Source organism: Chenopodium album, chromosome 6 (genome assembly GCF_948465745.1).
Source record: "Chenopodium album chromosome 6, dcCheAlbu1.1, whole genome shotgun sequence".
Classification (NCBI taxonomy): domain Eukaryota; kingdom Viridiplantae; phylum Streptophyta; class Magnoliopsida; order Caryophyllales; family Amaranthaceae; genus Chenopodium; species Chenopodium album.
Genome location: NC_137839.1, coordinates 5417858 through 5428871, shown reverse-complemented (window position 1 = coordinate 5428871; position 11014 = coordinate 5417858). Strand labels below are relative to the sequence as shown.

General features: G+C 35.8%; 1 protein-coding gene across 1 annotated transcript; it reads left to right on the top strand.

Moving 5' to 3' along the window:
* Window positions 1-201: 201 nt before the first annotated feature.
* On the top strand, window positions 202-10774 carry LOC145634388 (bifunctional purple acid phosphatase 26-like). Its single transcript, XM_081685806.1, has 10 exons — window positions 202-338; window positions 1132-1367; window positions 6507-6707; window positions 6836-6947; window positions 7314-7540; window positions 7904-8042; window positions 9404-9624; window positions 9886-10007; window positions 10112-10273; window positions 10485-10774. Exons 2-10 carry the CDS (start codon window positions 1170-1172, stop codon window positions 10513-10515), a joined length of 1413 nt encoding a protein of 470 aa, XP_081541932.1. The 5' UTR covers window positions 202-338; window positions 1132-1169; the 3' UTR covers window positions 10516-10774.
* The last annotated feature ends 240 nt before the right edge of the window (window positions 10775-11014 follow it).

The window sequence follows — 11014 nt, the reverse complement described above, 5'->3', positions numbered from 1 at the left end:
AGGATTGGCCATTGGGTTGATCGGTCAACCCGATCCGGCCCAATAGCCACCTCTGACAGGCTGATAGCAATGTAAGAGAATCTAATACAAATTCTCACTAAAAAATTTTGACAATTGAAAGTCTTGTTTGTTTAATGTTTCCTTAATCATATGTCCTCCCATCATCTCAGTATCTAAGCATGAATTCTGTTGAATGTCCCAATTCCCAAATTGCATTAAAAAAGACTCAATTCCATAAAAAAAAAAGTTTTTTTTAAAAAAAAGTCTACATTGTTCTTCAATTTATCCACCATGTTCATTCTCTCTCCTCAGTTCTTCCTTGCCATTGATGCTTCAAGGTAATCCCACCATTTCTCTTAATAAACTTCTTATATTTAAGATTAAAATTGTCAATTTACTTTCAATTTTTTTTTGCTGGTGTATGTCCTTTTGTTGAATTATCAATTCAGTTTTTTTTGGGTGGTAGAATGAAAATTTAATGTATTTTTAAGGCATTATTTGGATAAATTTAACCCATTGTTTTTTCTAATTAAGGTAGTTTTTGAATATATTTAAATTTTTTGGGTTTATGAAATGATTACTGGAATTGGGTTGGTTGGAATTTTGAATTTCTATTTGTTTAATTTGATTGATTTAAGGTGTTTTCGGCTAGTAATGTGATTAAAAATTGAAATAAAAAGTTGGCTAGTAGCTAGAAAAGACCAGTTTAAACGACAAGCTAAGGTTGATGGTTATTTGATCTGAAAAACCTTCATTATTTAGCTAAATTGACAAACTAGCTTAAATTGGGAGCTCAAAAGAAGTAAAATTTAGCTAAATGATTTGCCAAACTGAGTTTTCGGAGTCGAAATCAAGAAAAATGAATGAGATGGAGGGTATCTGAAGTGCTTGCCAAGTTGCCATACACACCCTTAGTTGATCTTGTATGCCATAAAACAATAAGAGGAAATTTACTATAGCTTGTGCACTCACAAATCCTTTGATTGTTGTTATGATATTATTGTGCTAAAACTACTGAAGAACATCTATTGCTGTCAAGAAGGGAAGAAGCATCGGAACATAAATCGACTACTCCATAATAATTTAGTCTCAAAACTGCACTAAGTGGTTTATGCTGTCTTATATATGCAGGAATATATGTAAGCATCAGGTGACTGTCAGTAGTGGCGATGAGGATGGAGAGGATTTTGTTGTGGACGATTCCATTTCTTTTTGTACCTCTGATGAGTATGGTTTTCTTTAGCTATGTCCGTGAAGAAAGTGTTGGGATAACAAGCACTTATGTTCGGTCAGAGTGGCCAGCAACGGATATACCTCTTGATAGTGAAGTATTTAAAGTTCCAGAGGGCCGTAATGCACCTCAACAGGTAAGCACCTACACTCTTGATTAGTCCCATTCTCATTACTCTGGATTGGAATTTTTCTATTTAAGTGATTAACGAGGATTGAATAATTTAATTTATGCAGAAACAATGCGAGTTTAATATCCTTTGTTATTCTCTGTGTTTTGTCTTGTTAAGCAATTTGTGTTCAATTGAAATTTGTTAGTCCAAAAAACACAGTAGTTTTGCATCACAAATGTTGCGTGCTACTTTCCCTTTGTTGTGCCCTGTGCCTTTTGAGTTTTCACTGGCTCATGGGATTTGCATATGAATTTGCTGACGTACTATGCGCTCCTGCAAATTATTTTCCAACTTTTGGGGGGAGGTGGGGAATTGGAATGGTTTGAATTTAACCTTATAAATTCTGCTTTAAGTGTAATATATACTATATAGAGTGGAGAAATTATCCATTACCTACTGTTTGTTTAAGAATGGTGAAAGATTAGAGAGAAAAATAATCTTGAGAGAAGAAACTAAGATTCATCAATTCAATAATAGAGACATAGAACCCTTTTATGTAGCTTCCCCGTAATTTTTGCTCTCAATGGTAGCCATTCCCCTATATTAGTTGGTGATAATTAGGGCTCCAATTCTCCAGGTTATTTGGTGATAACACATCTTAGTTACTTAAGTTATGTTGCTTAAAGCTTTTAGATGGTCCATGATGCATTGCGAGGTTTGGATTTTGGTTAAGCGCTTTCCAGACTTGAAGGTGAAACCAAGCTCTTCATAGAGCTATAACTCTATGAAATTTCAAAGGTGAAACCATTTGGAATGGAAGTCGAGTTGGAGAGTTTTTGATGAGCATCACAAGCATGATTTGTGCAAGACTTGAAGGAATATGCCAGTTTTTAGTAGAGAAAGGCAGGCTGCACAGATTGCTTGTGCTTGGCTGGTGCCAAGCATGCGGCAAATAATGTAATGAACCAGCCGTACCAGGAATACAATCGAAAATGCACAATAAACATTTAGGAAGCTTAAAGGCACACCATGGCCTGGTCAAAGGGCATGGGCTGTAGAAAAACACTTCATCTTTTTTTTTTTTAAAAAAAGGTACCTTATTTTGGCATGGCAACACAAGACCAATTCAAGGCATCACAAGGTAAGGCAAGGAAACACAAGGCCAAGCCTAAGAAATCTTAAGACATGATAACGAGAGGTGGCCAAGGCATGAATGGGATGGTTTTGGGCTTCCATTCACCAAGTGGACCAACATTGAGAAGCACCTTGATGTTTAAACTTGCTGAGTCCAAAAATATTCTCTATAAGCCAAACTAGAAAACTCAAGTGATGGTAGGACATACATGCTGGGGTCATATTTTGTTTGTACCATGTACAACTTGTACCCCAACCTCCCTCTTTTTTGGTCCCGTAAAAAGTTGAAAATTGTCCATAATTGAAAGTTATAATCCATGCTTTTGGACTAATTTTGAGAATATTTTTCAAAACTGAAATGAGAGTGTGGGGGTGTCCTTTTGGGTCATAAAAATTGATTTTAAAACATAATAAGCCTATTACTAGTTCTACAAATCACAAGAATGTATTCAACTTCATTATGTGGCTATTTTAATTCCAAGATTAAATGGCTATTTCAGAAAAGTCCATGCTTTCACACTAATGTTGGGGAAATTTTTCCAAAACTAAAGCGAGCACGTAGGATGTCCCGTAGGATCATAAAATTTTATTTGGAACCATAACAAGCGTACCAGTTGGTCTACAAAGTTCTAAGAATGAGCACAGTTCAATTACATGGATACGTCATAATTCCATTACATTGGTTGTCAAAAGCTATAAGAGATGGTTCTAGCTACCCAAATGGCCTCCTAGGGTCTCGTGGGTTCCATGGGAAGCACCTCAACATTAATCTATTTTGAGTCTGAAAAAGTATAAATTGTTCAAAACTAAAGGCTATAAATCAACGCTTTTGGACCAATTTCGGAAATTTTTTCTAAAAATGAAGTGAGCTTGTGGGAAGCACCTTGAGATCATCAAAGTTGGTTTGGAAACATAATAGGGCTACAAATAAGTCTATAAAGTCCTAAAAATGAGTTTTGGTTTAAATATATAGCTATTTCATAGATTATGTGCATTGGTAGTCAAGAGCTGCAAAAGATGGTTCTAACCACCAAAATAGCCTCCTGGGGTCTTGTGGAGTCCATGGTAAACACCCAAGCATCTTTCCATTTTGGGCCCAAAAAAGTCAAATATTACCCAAAATTGAAGGGTATATAATCCACGCTTTAAGATCAATTTACAGAAATTTTTCCAAAAATGAATTAAGTGTGTAGAGTACTAGAGTGTTCACCAAGGTTGTAAATTTTAGTTTGGAACACCTGACAGGGTAAAGTCGTATCCCCTAATCAAAAATAATTACCTAAATCACTAACTAAGGTAGATAGGGAAGTAGGGTCGAACTCCACAGGGAAACAAGTCTTTTTAGTTCTAATTAATTATTATATTCTAAATTATCCAAGTAACCAATGTTTTTAGTGTGAATTCTATACTACGAAGAATGAGTTTAAGGAGAAAAGAAACAATAATAAGAAGGCCTAGGGTCACAGGTTCACCAATAATTAATATTCCGGGATAGAACGAAGTAATTAATAATTAACAATGCATAGATAACATGATTAACAGGCTCTCGCAATTTATTAACCAACGTAGATCTAACAGGCTCTCGCAATTTATTAGACCTAAGTTCCTATTAAAAATAGCCTTTAATATTAAATCAACATTTGCTCGATTCATCAATTCAATATTGCTAAACATTCACAATCAAATTACATCTGCTCGATTCATAATCTAATTGCAAAGAATTAAAACAATTCAATAGGAAATTATCATGCAATATCAACAATCAATAATAACAAACTATCCCTTCATATTAATTATGGATCCCCAAAAACCCTAGAATTAAACTACTCACTATCATCATAACTAAACCAATCAAGTAAATAAATAAGAACATAATCAAGAAAACAATTAAAATAGCTGAAATTAAAAAGGGAAGAAATTGTACCAAACTAAATCTGGAATTAATGAAGGAATTAAGAACAAGAGTTAGAGAGAATTTAAGAGAGAGAAAAATACTAAGTAGAGAGAGAAAGTCTAAGAGAAAGAAGGTAAGTAAATAATCCGTACAAAACGTATATATACTTCTCCTAAAACAAGAATTAACTAAACTTAATCAGACACTAGGAAAAACACGCGCCCGATCGGGCGAAGGGGCGCCCGATCGGGCCCGCCTTTTTTACAACGCCCAGTCTAATGTGCCGCGCCCGATCGAGCCTACGCTCACCCGATCGGGCGCGCCTTTCCTTGATAGCAGTCATGCGCGCATCCGCCCGATCGGGCGTATGCTTGCCCGATCGGGCCCGGCCTTCATCTTCAAGGCTTGGACTTCGATTGGGCTAGATTTCTCGGCCCAATCCATATTTCCTCTCGGGTCTCGAATACATGGTCCAATTGCCTCTTGATCCAAATAACCGAGCCCTTAGTCACCGGCTCTCACCGATCTTGGGCTCCAAAAGTGGTCGTGTCCTTCTAGCTTCCGTAGTCGATCCAATAATGCCCGGGAAAATGCTCCAACAGTGCAATTTCCTGTAAAATATAACTAAAACTACGAAAACACTAGAACACACAAATTAGTAATAAAAGTGGCCCGAAAGAGCCAAAAACACTACTAATAATGACCACGGGACGGGGGTAAAACACTATATAAAATAGACATATCAACACCATAGCAAGCCTTCCTATAGATCTACAAAGTTCCAAGAATGCTTCGGTTCAATAATGGGGTTATTTCGTATTTAAGTTGCATTGGTACCATTAGCTACAAGTTATGGTTTCAACCACACAAATGACTTCCTGGGTCTCGTGGGGTCCATGAGAAGCAACTCAGCCTTTTTCCTTTTTCTAGTCGAGATAAGTAGAAAATTGTCCAAAGCAGAATTCTATATGATCCACACTTTCAGACCAAATTTTGTAAAATTTTCAGTAAGAATGAGCGTGTGGGGTATCCTTGGGGTCATAAAAGTAGGTTAGGAACCACAACAGGTCTACCTACAGATCTACAATGTCTCGAGAATGAGTTCGTTTCAACTATGCTGCTATTTCAAAATTGTGTTGCATTGGTAATCAAAAGCTGCAAGAGATGGTTCTAATTACCAAATTGCATCCTAAGGTCCTATTAAGGTCTCAGGATTATTTGATTCTTTCATTGGGTTATCAAACCCAAATTCACCCATTCATAACCCACCATATTGTTGATACATGCATCCTTGATTTGTTTATACTATATTGCTGTTTGCTACTCAACAACATTATCCACAATCTCCCATTGCTGATTTTGGGAGTGTACAATTATTCATAATGAAACCTTTTATGGAAAAGTACCCATAACAAATGAAGTATCATTTCATGGAGGAAGAAAGGCAGGAAATAAGCTAGAGGGATAATGAAATCAGGAGGTCTATATAAGTAGCGGAGTACGGTAGGAATAGGAGGCAGTATGAGAAGTTTATTTAAGCCTTACTTAAATAGTTTCCTTTGGGATTATGTCAAGTCTCTCGATTACTTGATCACTTGACATATATTTTTAATTTTCTGTAATTTCAGCATCATTAATCAAATTCACTTTCTACCATTAATGTCTGGTCAGTTATGCTAGTTCATAACACCATAAGTGCAATTGTTCTGCCCACACTAAGTCCATCTTCTTATCTTCTTTATTTATGTGATCTAAACCGTTGGAGGATTAAGATTATAAATACAGTTACCTACAAAAATCAAACACAAGTTACTATAAGCCATCTTCTTTGTGGTTAAGTATATTAAATCAAATTTCAAGGAATTCATCAAGGGGCAGGCATTTACAGCGAAAATCTATAACCACCTTAAAGAACAGCTTGTCTTGCCTTGGCATATTATTAACCTTCTGGTAACAAGCCTAACTGTTTATTTTCTTAAGAAGAAAACCTATCATATTGACTAAACATCAAAAGTAACTATTGAATATAGTGAGGGTGATGTTTGTTACCTGAAGATGACCTTCAGTGTTACACAAATAAGATATATTCTAGGCTTGCTCTAACTTGATTATTCGTATGGTTGCTGTGGTGGAAGGTGCATATCACACAAGGCGACTATGATGGAAAAGCTGTTATAATCTCATGGGTTACACCTGATGAGCCGGGATCTAGCAAAGTTCAATATGGAACATCAGAGGATAAATTTGATTGTTCTGCCGAGGGCACGGTTGCAAACTACAGCTTCTACAAGTATAATTCTGGATATATCCACCATTGTTTTGTTGATGGTCTTGAGGTAATCTAGTATGTTAGTGGCTTGGTACATTTGGCTGTAACAGCTTCGTTGGCTTACATCTTTTTCTCTTCCACTTCTATCTCTTGTTTATGCTCTTCCCTTCCTTTGCTTTATTTTTTGCAATACAGTATGACAAAAGGTACTTTTACAAGATTGGAAGTGATGACTCATCCCGCAAGTTTTGGTTTCAAACTCCTCCCATGATTAATCCAGATTCCTCGTATAAATTTGGCATTATTGGTTTGTGGTTTCTTTCTAGTGGAAGACTATTTTTTTTTCTTTGATTTTTGTCCTGAATTTTATGATCTGGTATGTAGATTCTGGCTAAGCTTTTACATATTAGCAGTAAGCTTGAGTAGTAGAAGATTGTTTTTCAGGACAATATCAACTCAAGTGCTACTTTTAAAGACATCTCTCTTATGTAATTTACATATGCCTTTGAAAAATACTTTTAAACCCAATGCTGCTGCCTATTTCAAACATACTGTTTTATCCTACCCGGAAAGGATAGTGACTCACAACCCTGCCACCACTGTAATTCGCTAAGAGTATATAAGAGATAAGATCTTTATAGTTGGAATTCTCATTCTTTATTGTCTGTTTCAGGTGACTTGGGCCAGACGTATAATTCTCTCTCTACACTTGAGCATTACCTTCAAAGTGGAGCCCAAACTGTCTTATATGTTGGGGATCTTTCTTACGCTGATAAATATCATTACAATGACATTGGACTTCGATGGGATACATGGGGACGTTTAGTTGAAAAGGCTGCTGCATACCAACCTTGGATATGGTCTGTTGGAAATCATGAAATAGAATACTTGCCTGAATTGGTAAAGATTCTGAATTTCTTTTCCATCTGAAGAATTTTATGGTCTTGATTTTGCATTTGACAATTTTTATAAAAGGAGAAATGGTTTTGCTTTCTTGGAGTATTTATCAGGTGATTATATCATTTTTAACAGGGATAAAATTTGGCAAAGTGGTTTACAATATCTTTTTGTGTGTGTGTGTGTGTGCGCGTTCTGGGGGTAGGGTGTTGATCCTGTGTGTGTTTTTTTGGTGTGACAAACTTTCAGAAGATTCATATATATATATTCTGATTATATGATATGTGAATCACGTCTTTTCAAAAATATTTGACTTTGTTGTCATTTTTTGTTGACCTATTGATTTTTATTCTATTCTGTGTCCAGGGAGAAGTTGTTCCTTTCAAGTCATACCTCCACAGGTACACTACACCTTATGCAACTTGTGAAAGCAGTGATCCTCTTTGGTATGCTATCCGGCGAGCATCTGCCCACATTATAGTGCTCTCCAGCTATTCTCCCTTTGGTTAGCTTCTGTCTGCCTTACATCTATCTCATTGGAATAACATGTGCACTATATTGGGATGGAGTGGGGTGGGTGAAGATGGTCATAGCATCCTGCCATGTACTTTTAGTTAATTATCAGGTGTTTAAAGTGTCTATGGTGATGTATAACACAGTTCAGTGGTATTTTTTCTGCCAAAGAAAATAATGTTGGTTGACATCTTGACAAGCTTTCCTAGCCTCTGATCTAAGATATGCATCTTTCTGTGATGGGCTTAGAGTCATTATTGTATAATGGGTATGGCACCTGAAGATGGCGAAGAAGTGTTTAAAGCACATTCATGGACACAGGAATTTGAAAGAAAGGGGGTTTTGGAAAGTGAGCTATATTTTGTAAGACTGGATAGTATATGCAACAAAAGGGGAAGGAGACGAAAAAAAGTTTTTGATAAATTACTGGCTTTCAAGAAATTTTATGATCGAGTTTAATTCTCAAAGGAAAATTTTGATAGTTTCCTTGGACGTTGGAACCTTGAGGGTAAGCAATCATTTCTCAGCCATATCATAAATGGGAAAGGTAGATAGCATTTTGGTTAATTGATCTACTGTCGTCAACCTCATGATGAAAATGCCTCCTGAGCAATCCATCCTGAAGACAATGACATATGACAATTGAGCATAAGCCCCCCATAGTTGTGTTCACTGTTGAGTTCTGATCAGTATGATAGAGTTACAGTAGGCATGGTGTGGAAATGTCACTCATTTCCCTTGAATATGTGAGGACCAAGTATTTCGCTATAGGCTTTGGTGTGGAAATGTGCTGATCTCCTAAATTTCAAACTGAATGTAAGATCAGAGAAATGAGTGAAACTAGGGTCTCTGTTATTGCAGCAGTGGCTTCAAGATGTTTACTTGCACTTGTTATAACTGATTCATCCCTATGTTAGAGCGTATGAATTTGATCATGAAAAACAGAATAACTAGTGTAGTAATATTTGCAGTACAGCAGTATTTTAACAATCTTGAAAAGGTTCCTGTTAAATTACGGAGTTCTGAGGTGGTTTCAGGCTTGAAACCAACCTTTCTAAATATTCTGTTTACTATGCTTTTCCCTTGGTGGGGGAGACCAACCTTCCTAAATATTGTTGTCTACTATCACTCCATGTTCAATGTTCGAAATTCCAGTTGCTGTAGCAAGCCAGTTTGAAAAATGAGGATTTTAATGTGGTCTATCTGCCAATGTGAGGAAAGATCATCTAGTTGGTTTTGTGACTCGTGTCTTTCTGTTTGCAACAACTTTTACTGCTTATCATGCACTTTCCACAGATATATGTCAGCATGCGTACTTTTTCCAATCTGAGACTGATACATGATTTTTCGCAGCAAGAGGCATGCCGCAGTGGAAGTGGCTTAAGGAAGAGCTTAAGAGGGTGGACAGGGAGAAGACCCCATGGTTAATTATTTTGATGCATATTCCTTTTTACAGCAGCAATGAAGCAAATTTTATGGAAGGAGAGAGTATGCGCTCTGTCTTTGAGGAATGGTTTGTTCATTACAAGGTTGATGTAATCTTTGCAGGCCATGTTCATGCATATGAAAGATCGGTAGGTTTTTTCTTTTAATCATCTGCATTGATTTATTGGAAGCAAAGCATGTATGAAGTACTTATTCAATTAATCATTAAAATAAGTCGTAGGAAATCATAGTCCTAAACTAATGTCTTAATCAGTAGGATGACATTGGTATTAGGTACGAGTGTACGACACTGAAGAAACCAAATAATGAATTACAGTCTATTTTATGTCTCAGGTATGCTAGCATGACGTGAGTAAAATGGTACTTATACTCTATTTTTCCTTTGCTAGAATCGAATCTCAAACATACAGTACCGTGTTTCTAGTGGTGAACGTTATCCTGTCCTGGACAAAGCAGCTCCTTTATACATTAATGTTGGAGACGGAGGAAATCAACAAGGTCTTGCAGAAAGGTGAGGCTAAACTTTTTACATAGTAATCATTGTAATACTACTTCGTTGAGATCTTTTTAAACAGCAAGTTGTTTACTGAATCGAGTACTCTTTTCATCATACAGTTTCATAAATCCACAACCTCAATATTCTGCATTCAGAGAATCAAGCTATGGACATTCGACGTTGGAGATTAAGAACAGAACGCATGCTTTCTATCATTGGAATCGAAATGATGATGGGTTGAAAGTGCATACTGACTCCATGGTTCTACTGAATCAACACTGGTAAGTACACTATTTGATTCTGTTTGAAGGTTAATGATTTTGATACTTTGCATATTCCTCCAGAGATTTCAGTGTTACTCTGTAGTATAGAATATTTAATTGTGCATCTTCATTTTACTTGAAATATTTGCATCATTATAACTGGTTTGCTTAATTGTGTTTATGTTTTTGGTGAACTTTATTGTAATTTTTCGTTGTGATGGCGATACAGGGCAAGCAATAATTGGAGAAGCAAGCAATGAAAGGAAGATAAACAAAATACATTCATCATGGAAATTTGTCTCAAGATCCCTGTGAACCTAGATAGTAGAGCTATTCCTAACTCTTTAATTTTAATTTTTTTTTTCGCATTTACATAAATAAGATTTGAAATTAATGTCACTTTGTTGCACGTTTTTTAAATTGGATAATTCTTTTTAGTTACGTATAATTTTTTTTTTAGCTATTTATGTAGAATTAGTATCAAATTTTACAATATGAATAAAGTAGTCATAATTTTTTCAATAATCATGTCTATTGTTTGAAAAGTCAATATTTTTACGTAACTAGAACCAAAAGTTTGAATTTTGGTGAATAAAATGCATTGAAATTTGTTCTTGGTGGTTTAAGTTGTATCAGTTGTGAAGGACATTGTTTAGTAAACATCGTTATGCCTTGACGCCATAAAGAAATGAAATAATTACTCCGTATTATTCTATTATGTTGTTAAGTTGTTTTTAAAAAAAGTTATATGAAATGAAG